Here is a 24570-nt window from a genome sequence, read left to right on the forward strand (position 1 = left end):
CCCTGTGGAGTTTTCTTTCGCTTTGAAGGTGAATTTCCCAGCGGGCAGGTCCGGGGGTGCCTCTCCCCACCGTCCTTCCTGGCGTTTGGTGGCAAGGTCCTTTCCCCCTGCATTGCCTCGCACTGCGCCCATCACTCGTCAGCTTCTGGAGCTCCCTACAGGTTTCCTTCAGATCTTTGAAAGACTTCACCTTTTCTGTCAAAGTCTTTCTTTGGAAGCCGGCTCTTTTCTCTGAGTCCCTTCCTGAGCTCGTCTTCATCGTCATCACCCACTGGATGCAGCTCAGCCATCAGTTCTTGATGCAGGAAGGCTCAGACCGCTTCTGTTTCACAGCAGGCAGTCTTGCTTCTTTTGCATCCCCCCCCTGCCCCCGCAAGTGACTAGTTAGAATTTCTTTAGAATCTAGTTCCTGGTCCTCAAGTTGGCTCCCCTCCGGCTGCCTGTTGGGTTGGCCGCCGGGTCTCCCATCTCTGAGGTCCAGGGCATCTCTGGGGCACTGGGGGTGCAATCCTGCGCTGCAGGCACGGGGCTCTGCTTTTCCCGCAGAGGCCCGGTTGTAGGTGCGGGGTGCCGATGAGCGGCTGGGGCGCCCACCCACAGGCCTCCCTGGACGCCCTCTAGTGCCCCGTGGGGCCCCGTGGAGGTGGCTGACCTCGGCCCAGCGTCTGCCGCGCCCGCAGGTCTCCCCAGGCCCGGAACGCCTCCCGATTTCCCGAGGCGTGGAGGGCCCCACGAGCGTGGCTCTGACCGTGGCCGCCCCCCAGGTGGAGCGTGTGTTGCACCCGCTGCTGCAGCGGCAGTACGAGCTGCATCGGGATCGCCTGGAGCAGTGCTGCGAGCGGCGCCCGGCGGAGCAGGTCCTGTACCACGGCACCGCGGGGGCCACTGTCCCAGACATCTGCGCGCACGGCTTCAATCGCAGCTTCTGCGGCCGCAACGGTGAGGCCAGGGACCCCGCGGGGCGTGGGCTCTGCCGGGCGGGAGCCCCTGACCCCTCCCGTCCCGCCGCAGGTACGCTCTACGGGCAGGGCGTGTACTTCGCCAAGCGCGCCTCCCTGTCGGTGCAGGACCGCTACTCGCCCCCCGACGCCGAGGGCCACAAGGCGGTGTTTGTCGCGCGGGTGCTGACCGGCGACTACGCGCAGGGCTGCCGCGGGCTGCGGGCCCCCCCTCTGCGGGCCCCGGGCCACGTGCCCCTGCGCTACGACAGCGCGGTGGACAGCCTCCGCCAGCCCAGCATCTTCGTCATCTTTCACGACACCCAGGCGCTGCCCACCCACCTCATCACTTGCAGGCACACCGCCGGGCCTCCCCCCGCAGGGCTCCCGGGCGACTCGACCCGAGCCTAGGGGCCCCCTCGGCCCCGCCTCTGTCCTCCTTCTCCCGGCTCCGCCCGGCCCTGCAGCCCCCTCCGCTGCCGGAGCCGCCCCTGGGGGCCCCCCTGCCCCCCTGTCGTGCTGCCGGTAAGGGCGGCGGGATGGGCAGAGCTGGGCCGTGTCCCCGCCGGGGCGGCCCAACCACCAGGGGTCAGCAGAGCACCAGGTGGGCCGGCCCGCCGCCTCCCGTCTCGGGCGCGACTGTGTCCTTTGAATAAACGTGTCCGTGAAACCCGGCGGGGAGCCTGCTGGAGCTCGGGTCCGACCTCTGCTTGGGGGTGGGGGGCAACCTCGGCGGGGCCAGGGTCGGGGGACCGAGGCCGCCGCTACTTCGGGGCGGCCCTGGGCAGCGGGCCAGGCCGGACTCGGCGCGCACTCGAGCGACCCCACGTCGCCTGGTGTCACGCACGCGCCCCGACACCGTCTCCTTGCCGACCGGCCGCCCTCGGCGCCCCGGGAGTGGGCCGAGAGCGGCCGCAGGGGTGCGCGCGGCGGGGGCGCTGCCTTCGCGCTCCGGGCCCGCTCCAGCCCCGCTGCCTGGGGGAGCCGCGGGCCCCGCGCGCACTCGGGCGCCGCGACCGCACGGGCGGCGCTCGGTTTGGGGCCTGGGCGGGGCTCCGGGCTCGCCCCGCCCGCGCAGCCTGCGCAGCCAGCCCGGCACCCGCAGTCAGGAGGCACCGGCCGAGCCCGCGGAGCTGAGCCACCGGACCCGGCACGTAAGACCGGGGCCCGGGCGGAGAGGCGCGCTGCGTGTGGGCTGGGGGCTCTCCCGCCGCGGGCATCCCGGAACCGGAGGCTGCCTCGCGGCCCATCCTCCCTCGGGAGGACGCCGCCTCCGCGCGGAGACTGCGGAACTGGACGGGCGGTGCCCGGGGTGTGGGCAGGAAGGGCTGCTGGGGAGGTGCGGCTGACAGCCGGACCCCGCGCGGGGGCCCGGAGCAGAGGCTGCCTGCCGAGGCGCCGGTGGGAGGCGGGGCGGGGGGCGTCCGCCTTCTCGTCCCCAGCCCTTAGCTTGAGGGCGGAGGCACAGAGCCCACATTGTGCCCCCACACCACCCTCCGCCGCCGGGACAGAGCCCCCATTCACCTCCTGCACGCCGGCGCTTGTGGGGACGGGGGGGGGGGGACGGGGCGCCGAGGAGCGTGCACGCGTGCACGAGGGCGCGCTTTGGCAGCCCAGGGGGGTGCGGGGGCGCGAGCTGCACCGGGTGGGCCGCTGGAGGGGCGGCCCGGGCTCCCTCCCAGCCCTGGCGCAGCAGAGCTGGGCGGCCCACGCTGATGCGGCTCCAGCTATTTATAGGCCTTCACTGCGGAGACCAAGGTGGGACTGCGCTAGGGCTGGGGTACGGCGCCCGGCAGCCCTGTGCGCTCAGACAGCTTGGAGGCAGAGTGTCCGGGGTGTGGGGTCTGGATTCTTCCCTGCAGGCCGGGGGAGGGGAGAGGCAGCAGCCGGGGGTTGCCAGCGGCCTGGTTTGCCTACTGACCCGAGGATTAGAGGAGACAGGGTCCAGGTTTGGGACGGAGGGGGTGGCGGGTGAGATCCGTGTCCCCTAATGGGATGAGCCGGCCCCTGGGTGACAGCGAGGAGGGGTCGGTGTTTGGGTGACTAAGAGAAGGGAGTAGCAGTGAATGTTGGGCAGCAGGCGTCCGTGTCCTTGTGAGAGCCTGGAGGGAGGGAGGTCAGTGTCTTGGGGGAGAGGTCCCTGTGATGGCGTCTGAGGAAGGGGCTGGAGGGGTGAGGCCAGTTGAGATGGGGGAGAGGGTTGTCAGTGTCCTGCTTGGGAGGGAGGGGCGTCAGTACACAGACGAGATGGGACACGGCGCAAGTGTGGGTGTCCGTGTCCAGATGCTGGGGTGGATGGGGCGGGGTCAAGGTCCCGGTCAAGAACGTGGTGGGTTGGTATGCAGTTACCCCCCGTACCCCAAGGTGTGACCTCCTGCTCCCTCTCCAGAAGGCCATGTCAGGCGAGGACCACGAGGTTCGGGCCACAGTGGAGGATGGCTCCAACGGCGGCAGCGGCTCGCCCAGCCCCGGGGACACACTGCCCTGGAACCTGGAGAAAACACAGCGGAGCCGCCGAAGCGGAGGCGGCCCTGGGGGTAACGGGAGCGTCTTGGACCCTGCTGAGCGGGCAGTCATCCGCATTGCAGGTAAGGTCCGAGGGCTTTGTCCAGCTCTCAAGCATCTGCTTGTGGACTGAGTGCTGCTGTGGGCTCCGTGCAGGTGTCTGGCCGGGGATGATCTGGCCCGAGGGTGATCTGTGGATAGGAGGGGGCCTCTCCTGTCCCGCTTGATGGCAGGCAGCACAGCGCCACCTGCTGGCCCCAACCGGCCTGCTGCAGGAGGCCTGAGGTTGAACTTGCTGCAGTGGCACCATCATTGGCCCCCGGACGAGGGTCCAGGGCCCAGATGTGATGCCGATCCTTTCTTGGGGCTGAGCCGCCTCACGGGCCCCTGGTCTTGGCTGCCCCCATGGGGTGGGTAGACGCATGTAGGAACAGGACGGGACCCGGTTGGCCAGGGCCCCAGCCCCTCCCTGAGCCAGAGTCTGGCCTTGCCCTCTAGGAGCTGGCCTACTTGGGGGAGGATGGGGAAGGTGCAGTGCCAGGCCCCCGGCAGTGCAGTGCTGGCAGCTGGACAGTGGCTCCTCCCTTTGGGAAGTAGGTGACCTAGGACTTGAGGCCATCAGGCAGGCTGTGCTGCCAAGGGAGGAGCCGGCTGAGGGGCTCTAGATCAGCCTCCAGAGTACTGACCACATTCCCGGCCAGGACAGAATAATGATGAGGCGTCCGGGGTGGGGGGTGGGGGGGCAGGCTGGCCCCGGCCGGAGACTGGGGGCGAGGCCTGAGGCCTGTGGGAGGCCTGGAAGCCCGGTGCTGCGCGAGGGTGCTGTTGTGGGCAGCCAGCAGCTTTGTGGGCGGAAGCTCAAGCAGCAGCTCCCGGGAACGCGGGGAAGCAGGACAGCGGGGAGGAAAACCGTCCCGGGCCGGGTGTGTACTTGGCGTGTGCCATCCCCCACATCTGGCGGGTGAAGAACAAGGTCCTTCTTCACCCACGTGGAAGTGCTTCCTGACTGTCCTCTCCCGCCGCGGCCAGCGCCCGGCGGAGGCGGGGTCCTCGGGCGCCCATCGGCCCTCCTAGTGCTGCTGGTAGAGCCCAGGGGGCTCCTGCAGTAAGCTGCGCAGTATTCTAAGTCGGAGACACATTGCCGGGGCCTTCCGGAAAGAATATCTTTTTTTTTTTTAACCAAGCAGTTTTCTTCTTAAATCTCCTGTTTCGGTCCTGTGGTGCGTAGTGAGATTTTTTGTGGCTCTGAGGGTTTTATATGGAAGCCCCCCCCCGCCGCCCCGTCCCCCTGCTGCAAGGCCGGCGGGATCCTCAGGAGCGGCGGAGGGAGCGAGCGGAAGGAGGTGGGACGGGGACGGCGCTCCCGGGCGCTGCCAGGTGAGGTCGCGGCGCCCCCGGGGGGCTGGGAGCCAGGCGAGGGCGATCCGGGCTGTCGGCGGCCCAGGGACCCGGCCGGGAGCGGGAAGGGCGCGTGTGCCCGCCGGGCCGAGCGTGGCACCGAGGCACGGAGCCGAGTGGCCGCCGCCGGGAGGCCGGGGCGCGCGGCCGCCGCTCCCCTGGGCCCCGCCCCGCCCGAGGGGCATCCTGGGTGCGGGGCGGGGCGGGGGCGGCCCCTTTAAGCGGGCGCGCGCGGCCGCGGGGCCAGAGGGGCCGCCGGGGCTGGAGGCTCGGTCTGCGCCGCAGCGCCCCGCCGCGTCCCGCGTCCCGCGCCCGCCCGCCCGCATGGCCGCCCTGCTGCCGCCCGGCCCGCCGCCCGACGAGCGGGACTTCATCCAGGCCTACGAGGAGGTGCGGGAGAAGTACAAAGGTACGCGCCGCCGGCCCCCAGCCCGCCCGCCCGCCCGGCCACCCTGCGGGCTGCCTGCTGCCTGCTGCCCCGCCGGCCCTGACGGGTCCTCCAGCCGGACAGGTCGGCCTCCGACACCGTGCCCGCGGGGGCGTCGCGATCAGAGCCCAGCCCCGCCCCCGCCCGCCTCGCTCGACCCCCGCAGCCGCCGGCGCCCTGCTCGGAGGAGCCCCGTGGTCATGCCCTTAATAGGGCATCGCGCGGCGCGGGCGGGTGGGGTGGGCCGCCCGGGCCAATGTCCTGTGTTCGGGCCTGTGCACGCCAGACACGTGGGTCAAGGCTGAGCTGTCCCCTGCCCCTCAGCTGGGTGCTTCCCGGTGGCTGCCACTGCCTGGCAGTGGGTCGCATAGTTGCTGCCTCTGCTCACCTCCCCAAAGTGGTGAGCACCTAGGCTGCCACCCTTCTTGGCAGGGACCCCTGTCACACCCCTTTACTGTCTCCTAGGGAGCAGCTGCTGGCTGGGGAGCGCAGGGCAGCCCCCTCTTCCTCTGTAGAGGAACCCACTCAGTGGCTTTGGCTTTGACAGACGCCCTTGCCCAGCTTCATGCCCCCTGGGCCCTCTGGACCCGCCCAGGCCCTCTGCTGTCACCTGCCTGCCGCCCAGCTGCTGGCATCTCTGGGCCCTGGCACCTGGCCCACAGAGGCTTAGTGGCCCGGGAGTAAGCTGCTAGAGAGGGTCGAGGTGGGGCGCCGGGCAGAGCTGACCCAGAGCGGGTTCCAGCTCCGCACGGCTGGCTGCGCTGGCTCTGCCCCCAAGGGCAGTTCAGGGAGAGAGGTCCTGCTGGGACCTTGCCTGCGGCTCTGGGCGGCCGCTTCCCGCCAGTGACCTCGCACAGGGGGAGGAGGTTTCCCCCGGGGTCGCGGGCTCGTCTCTGCCAGGCAGCCCTCCGCTGACAGCTCCTCTCGCTGGGCCCTGGGCAGGTGCGAGTGGTGTGTGGTCCTTGTCAGCGCTGTGGCCGAGCCATTTGCCTCTGTGACCAGTTCACCTGGGTCCTGTGACAGTGGGCTCCTGAGCCCGACCATGACACCTCCCGGGCACAGCTGGCCCGGCCTTGGAAGGTCCCTCTGGACAGGTCGGGGGCGGGGAGCTGCCCCCCCCCCCCCCCCCGCCCCGGTGCTGGCTCTCCTGACAAACCCCAGGATGGACCTGTTTATGAGCTGGCTGCTCTGGTGAAAGTGCAGACACCTACCCAGAATAAATAGTGCCTTGTTCCAGAATCCTCTTTGGTCTGATCGCGTCACAGGACTGCGTGTGGTTCCAGAGCCCATCAGGGCATCGAGATGACGTGTCCTGGCCCGAGGAGCCAGGTTTCTCTGCTCCCTGCCTCTCGGGAGTGAGGGCCCCTCTCAGTGCCCCCCCTCCCCAACTCAGCTTCCTGGGACGCCAGGCTTGGTGCTGGGCGCGCTGGGCTACCTGGCCCATGTCTCTCTCCCAGGCTTGTATGGGTCTTGCCTGTGGTTGCCCAGGCACCGGCCTGCAGTGGACTCACAGCTCCCGCCTTGTGTGTGGCACTGGCCCGAGGGCGGCTGAGGGTTGGGGGGTGAGACTGCCGTGCAGCGCCGGGCCGGGGGAAAGCTCCTGTGGTGCCCTGAGTCTCCTCAGCTTCTGGCTTGAGCCCAGGGCATGGGTGGGGGGCTGGGCTGGTGCCTGTAGCTGGGCCGGGGCCACTGCCAAGGCCGAGGCGTGGTCGAGAGGAGGCTGGAAGTGGCCAGGCGGGGGGCTGCAGGCCTGATCCTTGTGCGCCCCTTGGACCTTCTAGAGGCCTGAGGCCCTGGCCCATCCGTCCCTGGAGCAGAGGGCGGCCCTGGTGACAGAGGGAGGGTGACACTTCTGACTCAGCCGTGGGTTCATTCCGGGGTGGTGGGAGAGATCCGCCCTCCTGGGGCCCGGCGGCAGTGCCGGCTCTGCCCTGAGGGAACCCCTGCCCAGCCCGGCACACACAGGGCTGGGCAGCACCGTCCCGTGAAGGCTCTGGCTTCTGCCTCCTGGCCTCTTCCCCACTCTGGCACTCGCCGCCTTGCCTCCCCCTGCCCTGCTCTCATCCGTGAGTGGGGCCTTCCTCCCAAATCCGGCCTCTTAGCCCTGGGCCCCAGTGACCCTACCACCCCAGGCACCTCGGGCCCCAGTGGGGACTCGTCCCTCCCCTGCTTTCCCTCTGGAAACCCCCAGTCCTCCCACGTGGTCCCTGCTGCTCCCAGAACATTCTCGGTTTCCTGTCTGCTGGAGCCCTGCCGTCCCTCGCCTGCCTGCCCTCTCTCCTGTGGGGCGAAGGCCCCTGGGGCCTGTGGCCGGAGAGCTCGGGGTTCTGTGGGCTGGTAGGGGTTTCCTCGTAGGGGCTGGGCCGGGGGAGCCTGGAGAGAGGCCTGGGGTCAGGCGTGGGAGGGCAGGATTTGGGGCGGGGAGGATTCAGGCGATGCAGGCAAGCGGGGGTGAGGGTGTGGGTGGAAGGACCCCCAACTGTGCTTGGCGCAGGGACCCAGAGGCCTGTCCAGGCCATCAGGGCAGGAAGTCCGGACAGGGCGTGGAAGGGCCAGCCGGACGGTCTGGGCGGCCTGGGTGGAGAGTCAAGGTTGTCTCCGCAGGGCTGGGAGCAGAGTGGCAGCGTGTCAGTGCGGATGGGCCCTGGGGGAGGGCTTGTGGGTGCAGACAGAGCTGCTTCAGTGGTCCTGGAGGGGGCCGTGGGCGTGGAGAGGGGAGGGCCGAGCGAGTACTGTTGGGGGGATGGCCGTGGGTACAGGTCCTCCAGGCAGGGGTTGGGGTAGGAGGCTGCAGGGGCCACTGCCCTGGGAGGCCCGCATTGGTCTAGGGGACCTGGGGCTGGAGGGAGGCAGGTGGGGTGGCGAGTGTCAGTCTGTCTGCAGGGCCTGCGCTTTTTTCGGGGTTCAGCCGGAGGGGTTCCCCCGCTTCCCCGTCTGGCCCTGGGCCCACGCGCTGCCCTAGTGCCTGGCGCCCTCTTCACCCTCTCCCACCCTGGACTCTGAGCTTGGTTATCTGTGTCCCTGGCACAGCCCAGCCGTCACCCAGCACTAGCAGGGTGCTTGCAGGAGTGAGGGGGTGATGGCATGGGTGTCATCTTTGGTGGCCAGAGCTTACATGGCAGGACAGGAGGCTGCAGGTTATTTGCAGCTCTTTGGGGAGGGCTTTTGGTCTGTTTATGGTCGAAGGCAAAATGTGCTGAAAACAAACAAATAAGCGCTCTGGAAGTACATAGAGAAGGAAGGTGGACGTCGCCTGTCTGGCCCCCGTTCTCCCGGGGCGGAGTGGCCCCTGCGCCGGAGGGGGGGCGCGGGGGGGAACGAGTGCGGTGGTTTTAGCATATTGATGGACCTAGGAAGCCATCCGTCCGTCATTTTCAGGATATTTATGTCACCCAGCTTCTGGCCAACACCGATCTGCTTTAGGTCTCCATGAATTTAATGCCTCTATCGACGTCTCATACAGCTTTCCGTCCAGCTTCTCTCGCTTCGCGGCGGCCGCAGGGTTCAGCGTGGCGGGGTGTGCACGCGTACTTCATTCCTTTCTGGGTGGAATATGATGTTCCAAGGTACGGACAGACTCCGTTTAGTTTGCACAGAAGCTGGTGGATATTTGGGTTGCTTCCACCTGAGGTCGCCGTGGATGCTGCTGCTGTGGACTCCTGGGCGCCGGGTCTTGTGTGGACGTCCGTTTTCCCCCGTCTCGGGTGCACACCAAGGAGCGGGCTTGCCCGACCTTGTGTTTAACTACATTGAACTGTTTGAAGAACTGCCAATTGTTTTGCAAAGCAGCTGCATCCCAATCCTTCACAGCCTCACCAGCGCTTACCATTATTTGCCTTTTTGATTATAGACATTCAGTCCTAGTGGGTGTGAGGTGGTCTCTCTTGATTTTGGCTTGCATTTCCTGATGGCCAGCGATGCTGGGCATCTGTTCGTGTGCACATGGGTTACTTCTGTATCTTCTTTTGAGAGATGTCTGTCCAGAGGCTTTATCCACTTTTGAATTGGGTTTTCGTTTCTCTTTTCTTTTCTTTCTTTTTTTTTTTTTTGCCTTTTCCAGGGCCGCTCCCGTGGTATATGGAGGTTCCCAGTCTAGGGATCGAATCGGAGCGGTACCCACCGGCTTATGCCAGAGCCACAGCAACGCGGGATCCAAGCCGCATCTGCAACCTACACCACAGCTCACGGCAACGTTGGATCCTTAACCCACTGAGCGAGGCTAGGGATCGAACCTGCAACCTCATGGTTCCTAGTGGGATTCATTAGCCACTGAACCATGACGGGAACTCCTGAATTGGGTTTTCTATTTTTATTATTGAGTTGTAAGTGTTCTTTGTGTATTCTATTTTTTTGTCTTTTTAGGGCCACACCTGTGGCATATGGAGGTTCCCAGGCTAGGGGTTGAATTGGAGCTGCAGCTGCCCAGCCTACACCACAGTCACAGCCACACGAGGTCCTTAACCCACTGAGTGAGGTCGGGGATCAAACCTTTGTCCTCACGGATGCTAGTCCAGTTCGTTTCCGCTGAGCCACAGCAGGAGCTCCTCTTTGTGTGTTCTAGGTACCAGTCCCTCATCAGATAGGTGATTTGCAAAAATATTCTTGATTCTATGGGTGGTTTTTTTTATTTTTTCGACAACGTCCTTTGAAGCACAAAGGTTTTTAACTGTGATGACTCCAGTTTGCTGTTTTTGTTGGTCGCTTGGGCTTTTGGTGTCAGACCTAAGGAATGCTTGTCCAAAGTAATGAAGACTTATGCCTGTGTTTTCTTCCAAGTGGTTTATGGTCTTAGCGCTTACATGTGGTCTTTGGTCTGTTTGGATTAATTTTTTTTTTTTTTTTTTTTTTTTTGTCTTTTGTTGTTGCTGTTGTTGTTGCTATTTCTTGGGCCGCTCCTGCGGCATATGGAGGTTCCCAGGCTAGGGGTTGAATCGGAGCTGTAGCCACCGGCCTACGCCAGAGCCACAGCAACGCTGGATTAATTTTTGAGTGTGACGTGCGTGCTTCTGCCTGCGGGCCTCGGGGGCCAGCACCATTTGTTGCAGAGATTGCTCTTGCCCCGCCGAGAGCTCTTGGCTCCCTCGTGCTTTTTAACGGGTCCTAACGTCTTCTATTTCGTGGAAGCGCCTCAGTTGACTCCCTGATCCCTGTACATGGACCTTTGGACCTAATCCCTAAAATGACCGTATTTTGGGAGCTCCCGCTGTGGCACAGCGGAATGGGTGGCATCTCTGTGGTGCCAGGATGCAGGTTCGATTCCTGGCCAGGCACAGTGGGTTAAAGGATCTAGCATTGCCACAGCTGTGGCTTAGGTCACAACTGCAGCTTAGATCTGATCCCTGACCCGGAAACTCCGTGTGCTGCGGGGCGGCCAAAAAAAAACAAAAACAGGAGTTCCTGTCATGGCGAAATGGGAACGCAATGGGAAGGCATCTGACTAGGAACCATGAGGACGCGGGTTCGATCCCTGGCCTCGCTCAGTGGGTTGAGGATCTGGCGTTGACGTGAGCTGTGGTGTAGGTCGCAGATTCGGCTCGGATCCCATGTTGCTGTGACTGTGGTGTAGGCCAGCAGCTGTAGCTCCAATTGGACCCCTAGCCTGGGAACCTCCATATGCCTCAAGTGCGCCCTAAAAAGCAAAAAAAAAAAAAAAAAAAGATTTTTTTTTTTTGGTCTTTTGTCCGATAGCAACATGGGATCAGAGCCTCGTCTGCGACCTACACCACAGCTCATGGCAACGCCGCATCCTCAACCCACTGAGCGAGGCCAGGGACCGAACCCGCGTCCTCATGGTGCCTAGTCAGATTCATTAGCTGCTGAGCCATGACGGGAACACCAAAAGACCATGTTTCTGAATTGCCCTCTAGCATAGATGAGCCGACGGATACTAGGCATACTAGTTCCAATCCCTTGGCAAGTCATTGATGAGAAAATTCTAATTTATTCTAATTTGCATTCTTTGATTATTAATTACAGTGAGGATCGTTTCACAGTTAATTAAATCTGTATTATTTCTTTTATGAGTTTCCTATTCAAAAGCACTGTTCATTTCTCTGTACAGTAGTACTTTGTTTCTTTCTGAATTATGAGCTCTTTATATATTACCAATATTAACTTTGTCTGTTATCAAGTATGCAAATTTCTCTGTTCCTTTTTTATTTTTTATTTTTTTATTATTATTTTTTTTGTCTTTTTTGCTATTTCTTGGGCCGCTCCCGCGGCATATGGAGGTTCCCAGGCTAGGGGTCGAATCGGAGCCGTGGCCACCGGCCTACGCCAGAGCCACAGCAACGCAGGATCCGAGCCGCGTCTGCAACCTACACCACAGCTCACGGCAACGCCGGATCGTTAACCCACTGAGCAAGGGCAGGGACCCAACTCGCAACCTCATGGTTCCTAGTCGGATTCGTTAACCACTGCGCCACGACGGGAACTCCCTCTGTTCCTTTTTTAAAGTAAACTTTTAGTTGAACTATAATGTTCCGACAGCAATTATGCCTTTATAGCCTAAAGTTCTAAGTGGTCTGGTGACCGGTGCCCAGATCCGGAAACAGCTTTTTAGCCTATTCAGAGTCCCCTTGGGGTTCTTGCCATGGTGCAGTAGGTAACGAATCCCACTGCAGTGGCTGGGATGGCTGTGGAGTGCGGGTTCGATCCCTGGCTGGGCACAGTGGGCTGAGGATCTGGCTTTGTCGCAGCTGTGGTGTAGGTCACAGCTATGGCTCAGATCCAGTCTCTGGGCTGGAAACTTCCATGTGCTACAGGTGTGGCCATTAAAAAAGCAGTTCCCCTTGTCATTTAATTCTGTCTAGGTGCCCTACTAACCTGCAAAATTCACCAGTCTTTTACTTGTGGTCTCTGGGCTTTATGTCACGCTTCGAATGGCCTTCTTTTATAAAAATGTTCGCTGAGGATTCCCGTCATGGCTCAGTGGTTCATGACTCTGACTAGGAATCATGAGGTTGTGGGTTTGATCCCTGGCCTCGCTCAGTGGGTTAAGGATCCGCCGTGGCTGTGAGCTGTGGTGTAGGTGGCAGACGCGGCTCGGATCCCACGTTGCTGTGGCTCTCGTGTAGGCCGGCGGGTACAGCTCCGATTCGACCCCTAGCCTGGGAACCTCCACATGCCGCGGGAAGCGGCCCTAGAAAAGGCAAAAAGACAAAAAAACAAAACAAAAGAAAAGAAAACGTTGGCTGAGAGTTGCGTCCAGTTCCGGTACATGGTTTTGTTTTTAACATCTTTGCTTTTAATCGGCCTGGAATTTGTTCTGGGCTGAGGGGTGTGGGACGCTCAGGGCCTGGATGTGGGTCCACGGGCGACAACGAGGGCTTTCAGCACCACCCCCCCAGCTCAGCTTCTCGAGGACGGGGTCCGGGAAGGTGCGTGCAGAGCTGGGGGCACCCGGCTGGGGGCCTGTGCTCTGAGCCTGGGGCTGCCAAGCCGGGCCGGGGGCGGGGGAGCCGCCCCCAGGGTCGGGCAGGGTGGTCCCAGGGAGGGGCAAGAGGCCTGGGTGAGGCCTTGGTCACCAGGGTTTTGGGGACCTTGGTGAGACCTGCTTGGGGGCGTGGTCAGATGGGAGGGGTGAGAAGGGAGGTGGAGACTGAGAGGGGCCAGCTGGCTGTGGACAGGAAGCTGCCCTCCAGGAGGGAGCAGTGTCGTGGGACATGGAGGTGGAGGCCATGCGGTCAGCAGCTTGCAGCCTTGGCAGGACGAGGCCCTGGGAGGCCCTGGGGAGGGGGACCTTGACCCAGGGGGGTGTCCATGGCCGTCGGGGCCTGGGCACCACGGAGCACTGGGTGAGTTCACGTGCTTGTTTGCCTGACCGCACATGTCGGGGGTGCCCGCGACAGCCCCTTGGCCCTGAGGGCCCCGTGGGTCATAAGGGGTAGAAACTTATCCAGGGAGGGGCCGTGGGCCAGGGGGATGGGAAGCTGTGGGCCGTGGTGCCTCCTGGCCTTAGTTTCCCCAGCAGAGCCTGAGGGGAGCTGGCAGCAGGTGGCCAGGATCTGGGCACCTGAGGAATGGCTGCACCAAGGCTGGGGAGGGTCGCTGCAGATGGGGGCCAGGTGCCCAGACCTGCCAGGCATGGGCCACAGTGGATGGAGATGCAGAGCTGGTGCTGTGGGTGCCTGGTGAAGTCGGGACTGCAGACGGGGGTGGGCTGGGCTGTCTGGCCGCCGCCCAGGGTGACGGTGGCCCTGGGGGGGGGGGGTCAGGGCTTCATTCTGCAGGGTTTGCCCCCTCCATTCCTCCCCTTCCCTCCGGGGGAGCTTGGGTGGTGCTTTAGCTGTGCAAGGGTCTTCCCAGCTCTGTGGTGGGCTCTTGGCAGGGGCCTTTACTGCTATTCTGAGGCAGAGGGCATCTGCGGCCAGGAACGGAATGGGGGCATCTTCTCCCCACTCTGGTTCCTGTGGCTGAGGCCAATCTGGGCCAGTGCTGCAGGGAAGGAAGGCCCTAGAAGCACATCGGTGTGGCCACTCTGGAGTCTGGGAGGCCTTGGGCAGGCTGATGGGTCAGGTGGGCTGGGGGCTGCAGGGGTGCCTGTATGGTGGGGGCAGAGGAGGCCTCCAAGGAGGCCGCTTGGGGAGCTGGAAGTACAGGACCGCAGGGTGCAGGCAGGAGGCAGAAAGCCAGAAAGAGGCGGCCGCCTCAGGTGTCCGGCTTTCATGATCTTTATTCGGGTCTTTCGTTGTCTTTTTAGTGAGTGTGTATGGTTTGTTTTTTCTTTTTTTTTTGGCTGCCTCTCGGCACATGGAGTTCCCCGGCCAGGGATCAGATCTGAGCTGTGGTTGCGACCTAAGCTGCAGCTTCGGTCACGCCAGATCCTTAATCCACTGTGCCGGGCTGGGGATCGAACAACCTGCATCCCAGTGCTCCCAGGACGCCGCCAATCCTGTTGTGCCACAGTGGGAACTCCATAAGTGTGTACTTTGAAATATATCTTTTTTCTCCTTTCAAATTAAATGGATGGCTACATGGGAAGCTTATGGAAGGCCCAAGATTAAGCCTCAGGGAGACACAACCAAGCTTCACTGCTACTGTTGCCACGGGGCTCGTGGGCGTTTGCAGAATACAGATGCCCCCCGAGTACAGTTAGGTTCCTGTAATAAATTGCCACAATCTGGGTGACTTGAAACAGCCGAAATGCCTTCTGTCATGGTTTTGGAGGCTGAAAGTCTGAAGTCAGGGTGTCCCACGGCCACGCTCCCTCGGAGGCTGCAGGGCAGATACTATCTCTCGCGTCTCCTGGCTTCTGGTGGCTGTTGACACCCTTGGCTGGTGGTCCTGTCGCTGTGGTACCTGCCTCCCTCTTCGACGTGGCCTCTCTCCCGTGCCTTCTCTTCTGTCTCCTGTAAGGACACTTCTTATCGGATTTAGGGCCTCCCTGAGTAATCCAGGTTGACCTCATCTCAAGATTCTTAACTTAATTACAACACAAAGACCCTGTTTCCAAAAAATGTAACATTCCTGGGTCCTAGGGATTTGGAGGTAGACAGGGATTGGGGGAGCCACTATTCAGCCCACACAGTCAGCCCTCTGGCCTGTGAACGTTCACGTCCGTCATGTGCAAAATACGTCCGCCTCATCTCAGCATCTCCGAAAGGCTTAACCCCTTGCAGCAACAACGCTTAGGCCCAAATCTCATCTAAATCTCATCAGCTCAGAAGCCCCAGTCTCATCTAAATTGCCTAGATCAGGAAGTTCCCATTGTGGCTCAGCGGTGATAGACCCAGCTCGTATCCATGAGGATGTGGGTTTGATGCCTGGCCTCGCGTGGGGCGCGGTAGGTTAAGGATCCTGCGTTGCTGTGGCTGTGGTGCAGGCCGGCGGCTGTAGCCCCCATTCGACCCCTAGCCTGGGAGGGGCGAGGGCGCGGCCCTAAAAAGACAGAAAAGAAAAAAAATTGCCTAGATCAGGTATGGGTAAGGCTCTGCGGACGGTCTACCTGGACTTGCGAACCTCGAAAACAAGTTGCCCCCTTCCAGAATACGATGGTGGGACAGGCGCAGAAGAGACTTCCCCAGTCCCAAAGGGGGAATAAAGGAATAAAGGGCTCGTCAGTCCAACCACGTTGAAAACTTGGACTTCTCAGCTGAAAATCCGGGTTCAGCAGCGCAAATACTGTCAGATCCGAGGGCTTGAGGCTACTTCTCTGTGGCCTGACGCCCTGCTGTCCACGCCTTCAGCTCCCCCAGCCTCGGCCTTTGTGCCCAAGGCTCTGCCCTTGGAGTCTTTTGTCCTTTTTCTTGACAGGTAGCATATGTTTGAAGCTGAGTCGCTCTGTCACCCCATTTCCTGCCTGTAGAACCCCAGAATTCCAGCAGCTTTCCCTCATTTCATCCTGTCTCTGTCCTCTTCTGTCCCAGCTGGCAGCACTTCTGCTGATACCACATTCTCAGGCGCCTTGTGGGTCTCCCACGTGTGTCCCAGGGATCCACGTTGCTGGGTAAGAGGCTTCTCCAGAGACCTTTCGGGATGACCCCTCCCTGTCCCTAGCTTGTGCTGAGGTTGTTGAATGGATCTTTGAAAGAGTGTCCAGTGGACGCCTTGGCACTCTCTCCAGAACGCACCCTGACACGAGTCTCCCCACGTCAGTAGCTTCCGCCGCCTGAACGGGCTGCGGGTACCCGGAGCACCTGTGCTGGTTCCTTCTCTGCCAACATTTCCTTCCACAATTAACCTCTTTCCTCCTGCACTTTGCAACAAGGAACAAGAAAAAAACAGGTCCTACCTTTTGCGCTTTGCTTGGACAGCTCACCTAAAAATCCGGGTTCCTCACTTTTTTTGGCGGGCAGGGGGGAATCTTTTTAGGGCCTCACCTGCGGCATATGGAGTTTCCCAGGCTAAGGGTAGACTCAGAGCTACAGCTGCCGGCTTACACCACAGCCACAGCAATGCCAGATCCGAGCCACATCTGTGGCCTACGCCACAGCTCATGCAACACCCAATCCTTAACCCACTGAGCGAGGCCGGGGATTGAACCCCCATCCTCATGCATGCCAGTCGGATTCGTTTCCACTGCGCCGCAAAGGGAACTCCCAGGTTCATCACTTATAAACTGCACTTGCCACCCCGCAGTGGAACACTCGACGTTCAGCCAAGTTTTCTGCCAGAGTTTAATACACATCACCTTTCCTTCAGCTTCTGGTGACATGTGCCTCATTTCCTTCTGGGTTCTCACCAGCAACACCTTTCTTTTTTTTTTTTTTTTTTCTTGTTGTTGTTGTTGTTGCTATTTCTTGGGCCGCTCCCGCGGCATATGGAGGTTCCCAGGCTAGGGGTTGAATCGGAGCTGCAGCCACTGGCCTACGCCAGAGCCACAGCAACGCGGGATCCGAGCCGCGTCTGCAACCTACACCACAGCTCACGGCAACGCCGGATCGTTAACCCACTGAGCAAGGGCAGGGACCGAACCCACAACCTCATGGTTCCTAGTCGGATTCGTTAACCACTGCGCCACGACGGGAACTCCAACACCTTTCTTTTTTATTTTTTAATTTTATTTTTTATTTTTTTATTTTTAGGGCCGAACGCACGGCATATGGAAGTTTCCGGGCTAGGGGTTTAATGGGAGCTTCAGCTGCCGGCCTACACCACAGCTCACAGCGACAAACGTGGGATCCTTCCCCCACTGAGCAAGGCCAGGGATCGAACCCATGTCCTTGTGGATTCTAGTCGGGTTCGTTTCTGCTGAGCCACAAAGGGAACTCCCCATACGGTATTCTTTTGTATGGCAATCGTGTCCTATTTAAACTAATCTCCTCTCAGGGACCATTATGCTTGTTTTGGTTTGGTTTTTGGTGGTGGGAACTGCTGTGCTGAAGAGCTTTGTAGCCGCATCATTGTGTGTCTATAGCTATTAGAAACAGAACTCCTGGCTCATACAGTGTGTACACCTTAAGCTCCAGCTACACCAAAGTGTCGTTTTTATCACCTATCAGATTGGCAAAAATCCGGAAACCAGAATTTCTGGATTGTATGGGTGAAGCTGTGGGAACCAGGCCAGTGAAAAGGTCAGACCTAAAACGCAGCGCATCGAGAGCAGAGGCCGGCAACCTGCAGCCTGAGGGAGGGCGGACGCAGACCCCCGGGCGCAGTGGCACCGAAAGGCAAGGGTCAGAAAAGTGCATGCGAGGCGTCACTTTTTGTGTTAAAAGGGTCGTGGCTCAGCGGGATCGAACCCAAGTGGCACCCAGGAGGACATGGGTCCGATCCCTGGCCTCGCTCAGTGGGTTAAGGATCCGGCGTTGTCGTGAGCTGTGGTGCAGGTCGCAGACGCGGCTCAGATCCCGTGTTGCTGTGACTGTGGGGTAGGCCAGCAGCAGCAGCTCCGATTGGACCCCTAGCCTGGGAGCCTCTATAGTCCATGGGTGCGGCCCTAAAAAGGCGAAAAAAAAAAAAGGAAAACCTAGAATCATGTTTGCATTGGCTCGACGTTCTATGTAAAGGAATTGCAGAGGGATAAACAGGAAGCCAGTAATGACAGTGACTTCCACTGTGCAGGGCTGGGGAGGCGACAAGCCAGTAGGACCTTCACTGCTGGGGTGGGGGGTTCCTGCTCAAACACAATCTTTTTAAAAAGTTTCCAAGTTATTTGCAAGGTATTAGCGGCGCCTGGAAGGTCTCAGGCCCTACACCTGCCAGCACCCAGTGCTGTGATTCCAGGCAAACAACAGAACCTCACCGAGCCGATACAACATCATGTGATCAGTAAAGGAGGCAATTATTAACTGCGGTGGCCAGTGGGGCGGGGTCGCAGCTCCAGCCCCACCGAGGGTCCCCTGCCAGCGGGGGTGTGGTGATGTTGCATCTGGCGACATGAAGCTCCTGCATCTGGTTCTTGCGCTTGCAGACCTTTCTGCACTGAAGTTCGGGCTGATTTTTATTATGTTAATCCAAGGTAGTTTATATCCTGTGTTGTGAACATTAAAAATATTAAGCAGGAGTTCCCGTCGTGGCGCAGTGGTTAACGAATCCGACTAGGAACCATGAGGTTGTGGGTTCGATCCCTGCCCTTGCTCAATGGGTTAAGGATCCGGCGTGGCCGTGAGCTGTGGTGTAGCTCGCAGACACGGCTCGGATCCTGCGTTGCTGTGGCTGTGGGGTAGGCTGGCAGTGACAGCTCTGATGAGACTCCTCGCCTGGGAACCTCCATATGCCACAGAAGCGGCCCAAGAAATGGCAAAAAGACAAAAAAAAAAAAAAAAAAAAAAAATTAAGCACTATTTTTTAAAATATTCTTTCCCTTGAGGTTTATTGCAGCCTATTGGGTATAGTTCCTCGTGCTGCATAGGAGGACGTGTTGTTTATCTTTTTTTTTTTTTTTTTTGCTTTTTAGGGACTCGCCCGCAGCATATGGAGGTTCCCAGGCTAGGGGTCGAACTGGAGCTGTAGCTGCCGGCCTGAACCACAGCCACCACATCTTCAACCTACACCACAGCTCATAGCAACACCCGATCCTTAACCCATTTAGCAGGGCCAGGGATCGAACCCGTGTCCTCATGGATGCAGGTTGCAGATGAGGCTTGGATCCCTCATTGCTGTGGCTCTGGTGTAGGCTGGCGGCTACAGCTCCGATTAGACCCCGAGCCTGGGAACCTCCATATGCCGCAGGTGTGGCCTAGAAAAGGCAAAACAAACAAACAAAAAAACCACTACTACTTTGATCTATTAACGAAGTTCTACTGATAGAGCTGCTCGGAGGGACCCCATCTGTGAACTGCAGGATTCTTGCCTGGTTTCCCTGTGTGATGCCTCTGTGTCTAGGCCTGGGGTGCAGGGGTGGTGAGGCGGTGCCCCAGGGGCTCAGAGCAGCGTCTCTGTGTGAGAGCACGGCCCTGCCCCAGCTGGACAAGACCCCTGGGCTGGAGCAGGTGTGGCAGCAGGGCCGTGCCAGGACCTGGTCTGGGCAGGAAAGCCCTCTGACTGCTGTCTGCAGAGCGCCTGGAGCTGGAGGGTGGGCCGGGGAGGCCGGCGCCGTCCTCGCCGGGAGAAGGGAGGCGGTGGAGACAGTGGGAGGACAGGTCTGGGAGGTTGCGGGGGGCAGAATGATGGGACCTCTGAATGGATGGAACGTAGGGGTGGCCCAAGGTCTCTGGTGCACACCTGGCAATGGTGCTATTTCTGCACTGGGCTGCATGGAGGGAGAGCTGGGCGGGGCCCCAAAGGGTAACCTCTCTGCCTCCCCAGCTTCACCAGGACCCCCAGGCCCCCAGCCACAACGCTGTGGACTTGGCCCTCCGAGGTGGAGCTGCACGGGGTGGCTGTCGGGCTGAGTTCTCGCTGTCCTCACCCAGCAGCTGCCCAGGTGGAGGAAGTTCTCCTGCCTCAGGCGGGCGGCCTCCCCACGGTGAGGGTTGACCCAGGGCCAGGGCCGTGGAATGGGGCAAGATGAGAAGGCCCCTGGTCCCACCGCCAGGGAGCTAGGTTGCAGGGACCATCACTGCAGGCACGGTCTGTGGTCCGGTGTCCCTGGGCCAGGCCGCCCCGGGTGATCGCGGTGGGGGTGGGGGAGCTATGTGGAAGGCGTCTGCTGGCAGGGGCTACAGCTGTCCCATGTCACCCCTGCACAGGATCACCTGCCCACCAAGCACTAGTGAGCTCCAGCAGGGCAGGCTGCCTGGGGTGGGGCACAGGTTTGAGGCTAGGTGCAGGCAGGCCAGCCGTGGGAACAGGTGGTGATCTGAATGGCAGGCGGGGGTGTGTGGGGGCAGGGGATTTGGCTCAGGCGGAGGGGCTGGGAGGGAGGGGGGCCTGGCTGTGGCATTGGGGCTCAGGTTGTGGGGCCCACGAGGGTGTGAATGTGCAGAAAACTTCGAGAGGGTTCGGCCCTGCGCAGGACATGAGTCTCTGGCCCAGGGGACCTGAGAGGGCCCTCGCTGGGGAAGCTGTGCCAGGTCAGACACCTGCCCTCTTGATGACCCCAGAGTTAGGTCTCCGGGGCAGCCAGACTGTAACAGTTGGGCACTGCCACAAGGGTCAGGCCCTTTGCCTCTCACCCACCTACTGCCCACATCTCTTGCCCCAGGTCCTCGTCCTGAGTCTGAGGGACCTCCCTGGCCCGGTAGGGTCCCCACCCACAGCTCTGTCTCCAGGCCCCTCCCCACGTTCTTTGGGGTTGGCCGACCTTGGCCTTTGTACGTGTGCCCCTCTTCCTTGGCCGGCCAGCTGCCGCCCACCTTTCCTCCCCACTCAGCTGCCCCTTCCTCTGGGAAGCCTGCTCTGGAAAGGAAGCAAGGAACAGGCTTAGCGAGGCCCGTGGCATCTGTCCAGGGGCTGTGGCTGCACCCCACTTCCTGGGCCCTGCCACATGGCTGCTGTCGAGGGCCTCTTCCTGGGGCCACCCCTTCTCCATGAGCCCGTTTGCAAGTGGCCACTTATGGGTGGGCAGCCTGACTTAAGGGGGCCGGGGGCCTGGCACGGTCCCGTCCGCGAGGTCCCACAGAGTGAGAAGAGCTGCTGAAGTGGCCTGGTCCTCCTGCTACCCCAGTCCTTGCTTTTCTATCCTCACCTTTCCAGTAGCTTAAAATTGTAATCACAGGAGTTCCCATTGTGGCGCAGCGGAAACGAATCCGACTAGAACCCACGAGGTTGCAGGTTCAATCCCTGGCCTCGCTTGCTCAGTGGATTAAGGATCTGGCGTTGCTGTGAGCTGTGGTGTAGGTCACAGACGCGACTCGGCTTGGGTTCTGCGTTGCTGTGGCTGTGGTGTAGGCTGACAGCTACAGCTCCGATTCAACCCCTAGCCTGGGAATCTCCATGTGCCGTGAGTGTGGCCCTAAAAAGCAGGAAAAAAAAATTGTAATCAATTACGTGCAGTTTAAAAACTAGAGCCAGCACTGATTTTAGGTGTGCAAGTTTTTCCGTAGCTTTTTTTTTTTTTTTTTTTTAAGGGCCCCACGCTCAGCATATGGAAGTTCCCAGGCTAGGGGTCGAATTGGAGCTGTAGCCGCCGGCCTACGCCAGAGCCACAGCCACGTGGGATCCGAGCCGCGTCTGCAACCTACACCACAGCTCACGGCAATGCCGGATCCTTAACCCACTGAGGGAGGCCAGGGATCAAACCTGCGTCCTCATGGATGCTAGTCAGTTTTGTTTCCGCTGAGCCACAATGGGACCTCCTTGCGCATTTGCTTTTGGCTTCCTGCGGCACCACGAGGCAGAGCTGATGGCACCCTGGCAGTGCCAGCCCTGACAGTCTCCCCAGGGGGCAGGCAGTGACAGGCTGTGCCCGGGAGGCTGATCCTGTCAGCATTAGGGGTGGTGGTGCGGACCCTGCAAAGAGGTGTGCCAGGGCCTGGACAGTTAATGGCAGGTGGACAGACTGGAAGGTGGTGCCACCAGGACCTGTGGGTCTGGCTGTGGGGTGAGGTCACGGGGTGCTGGCCTGAGCCACCGTGGGGTAGATGGTGCCTCCACAGGGCTGGGAAAACACGTGTGTCCCAGGACAATCCTGGTGGGGATTTGCTGAGCGGGGGAGCAGCAGCTGGATGTGTCATCTTTGGGGTCAGAGGGTGGAGGGTATCTTTGAGTCAGGATGGGGCAAGGTGACCCAGAGGTGCACATGGGTGGAGAGGGCCCCCAGCCCAGGGCAGGCAGGACTGGGGGGGGGGCCTTGGCAGAGGAGGCCCCACCTTCCCTCCTCACTCAGGGTGCTGGCTCCGGAGGTCGCCAGGGGGCACAGACCGGTGGGTATCTCCTGCAGGGACTGAGTGACCATGACTTCAAGGCCAGGAAAGCCACATGCACAAGCAGCCAGGAGTGCACTCTGCGGGTGGCCAGGGGCGGAGGCCCGGGAACTGTGGGCTGCGGTGGGCGCCTGGATGCAGGCTGGTGGCCTGGCAGTCCGGCGGGAGTGAGCGGGGTCAGGCGACCGGGAGTTAGGGGCTGGAACGGTGGGGGCGGTGCACGACCTGAGCATGCGCCTGGCCGGCCTGGCCCTGCGCTTCGATCAGTTGAAGCCCCGCCCCGGCCGGCAAGCCCCGCCTCCCGGCTCCTCCTCCAGGCTGCGGCTCTGGCCGGGGCAGTGCGGTGCGGGGCTGGGCTCTGCTTGGCGGCAGCGACGCCGCCCTCAGCCCCGGCGGGGACATGGACCCCTCGCGAGCCATCCAGCATGAGATCAGCTCCCTCAAAGGTGCGGGCCAGGATGGGGACTGAGCGGGGGCATGGGAGGCGTACCGGGCAGTGACCTCTGGCACGGCGATGCCCCCACAGGGCAGTGGTCGGGCTCTGCCGCCCCGAGGGCAGCCTTGCGGGTGGGGACCTGGAGCCGCAGGAGATCCCAGGCCTATACCCCTCAAAGACTGGTGCAGGGTCCGCCCGGGGCTGGCGGGGTAGGGGGTGGGGGGACTCCAGACGCAGCCCTGCAGCCCTGCAGCCCTGCAGCCCTGCAGCCCTGCAGCCCTGCAGTGAGTGTCGGGGGGCGGGGCGGGCGGCTGCGGCGAGTGGGGGCGGGGCAGGGAGGAGGTGGGAGCGGGCCTCTGCTGCGGGTCTGGTAGGCACCTTCTCTCCTCTCTACTCGGCTGAGTCCCCGCCCCGCTTGCCGGCCTGCCCCCCAGCGTCCGAGGGGACAAGGGAGGGCCTTGGGGAATCACTGCGGGGAGGCGCCAGGAGGGCTGGCCCTGGGCAAGTCCACACTGCGGTTCTTTGTTCTGGGACGAGGGGGGCCTGGGGGCTGCCCGAGGGCCCCGACTGGTTGCCCTGGAGACCTGGAGGGGCCTGGAATGGGGCGGAGGGGGCCCCCTGCCTGCCCGCCCCGGCTGACCCTGTGCTGAATCAGCAACTGCGGCTGCGGTTTCCGCAGGGTGGGGGAGGGCAGAAAGGGCCGTTCTCCCAGCCGTGGGACCTGGGGGACGCCCCTACCCGGGCACGAGGAGGGATGTTGGGCAGAGGGAGGTATCCAGGGGCGGGCCCGGCGGGCCCGGCCGGAACTTTTTGCTGCTGGCTTGTCCCTGCTCCTCCGCCCACCCCCGAGGGCAGGGCTGGTGGGAGAGAGGGGGATTCCCCACCGCGCCCCGCCCCCTTCTCGGCGTCCCCAGTTGCGGTCCTTCTTCTGGGCGTCCTCAGTTGCGGTCCTCGGCCGCCGGGGAAGGCGCGGAGAGTGATGGGCTGAGGGGTCTGGCCAGAGACTCGTGCAAGCGTGGCTGGGAGGGGGCAAGAGCATAGGTCTAAGTGTTTGGGGACCCTGGACGTGGCTTGGAATTATTTGAGGAGGGGGACATGCTTTGCCGTTGGTTTGATGGGAGGCTTGGGGGTTGGGGAGGTTAGGTCAGGGGTCAGGTGTTGGGATGTACCGGGTGGCGGGGAGGGAGAGGTCAGTGTGCGGCTGTGCAGTGGGCGGGGGGGGGGGGTGGAGCCCTGGGAGTCTGAGGGGGGAGGCTGAGGGACAGGCCAGCCGTGGGCCTTCCGTGGGCACAGGGCTGGGCCAGGCCACTGGCCTGAAACCACGGCTGGTGCTGGTTCCCGCCGGGCCGCCAGGCTGAGGAGGCGTGGCCGCTGCCTCACTCCCGCGCAGGCCGGGCCTCTCTCTTCCCGCTGGAGTCCCGCGGGGCTGGCCCCCTTCCCGCCCGGCTGGCTGGAGGGGCGGGTGCAGGGAGAGCGGCGCCGCAGGGAGCTGGCGGGCCGGGCTGTGGGGACAGTTGGCTGTGCCTGCACTTTCCCCCGCCACAACTCCGCGTGTGTCTGCGTGCGTGTGCGCGCGTGTTGGGAGCTGGCCCTGCAGCGCCATGGTAACGGCCTCACAAACCCGCCCCCACGCGCTGCCTGTTGGCCGCCTGCCCGTCGGCGCCTCCCACCTCGGGATCCCCCCCCCCCGCCCTATTTATAACCAGTTCCGGGATGGGTGTGTCAGCTCCGAGGAGGGGGAGAGCGGGCGAGTGTGGGTGGGTGCTGCACAGAGTGGGAGGATGGGGTAGGGGGTGGGGGTGGAAGAAGGACCTCCGTGGTTGGAGCCTCACTTACTCTTAGGGGGGCCCTGGGGGGTGACTGCTGGGTGTGGCCCATTCAGGCTCCAGGGTCCTCACGTGGAACCTGCAGCCCCTCTTCCAGGCTGCTCGGGCCCCCTTTCACCTGGGCCCGCCGCTCCTCTAGTGCTCAGCTCCTCTGTGTCTGTCCAGCTGGCCCACAAGAGGCCCTCAGGCTGTCCAGGGTGGGGTGTCTCTTGGCGGCAGGGGCACCAGGCCTGGGGTGGCAGAGACGTGGTGACTTTGATTCCCTGTGGCAGCTGAGAGGTTCTGGCCTCCGACAGCTGGCCTGACGTGGTGGTGGGTGGAGGCCCCACTCAGCCCCCCACTTGTGCCCTGC

The 24570-nt window shown here is 61.9% G+C and overlaps 2 protein-coding genes and 1 long non-coding RNA gene across 21 annotated transcripts in view; all 3 read left to right on the forward strand.

Annotated features, from left to right (window-relative positions):
* PARP10 (poly(ADP-ribose) polymerase family member 10) overlaps nt 1-1613 on the forward strand; it is a 39713-nt gene extending 38100 nt beyond the window's left edge. For all 10 annotated transcript variants that reach the window (XM_085021404.1, XM_085021406.1, XM_085021403.1 and 7 more), the window contains 2 exons: nt 765-939; nt 1012-1613. In XM_085021404.1, coding sequence (XP_084877530.1) covers nt 765-939; nt 1012-1349 — 513 coding nt within the window. In that variant the 3' untranslated portion in view covers nt 1350-1613. The remainder of the gene's footprint in view (nt 1-764; nt 940-1011) is intronic.
* A 406-nt stretch (nt 1614-2019) lies between these two features.
* The window catches only part of PLEC (plectin), a 57501-nt gene continuing 34950 nt past the window's right edge, over nt 2020-24570 (forward strand). For 3 of the 10 annotated variants that reach the window (XM_021090383.2, XM_021090384.2, XM_021090388.2), the window contains exon 1: nt 5061-5250. In XM_021090383.2, coding sequence (XP_020946042.2) covers nt 5166-5250 — 85 coding nt within the window. In that variant the 5' untranslated portion in view covers nt 5061-5165. Of the gene's footprint in view, nt 2093-2236; nt 2278-2399; nt 2697-3327; nt 3527-5060; nt 5251-22290; nt 22403-24570 lie in introns of those variants that run through there. The other 7 variants (XM_021090372.2, XM_085021314.1, XM_021090373.2 and 4 more) reach the window with 6 other exon arrangements.
* LOC146403629 (uncharacterized) lies at nt 5734-6507 on the forward strand. The gene is made up of 2 exons (XR_014843308.1): nt 5734-5948; nt 6211-6507. It is a non-coding gene; the product is annotated as an uncharacterized LOC146403629 (long non-coding RNA).

The sequence above is a fragment of the Sus scrofa genome, chromosome 4, assembly GCF_054392235.1.
Source record: "Sus scrofa isolate SSC_HxYL_T2T_F1_AM1 chromosome 4, Sscrofa_HxYL_maternal_Yorkshire_Landrace_v2.0, whole genome shotgun sequence".
In the NCBI taxonomy this organism is placed as follows: Eukaryota; Metazoa; Chordata; class Mammalia; order Artiodactyla; family Suidae; genus Sus; species Sus scrofa.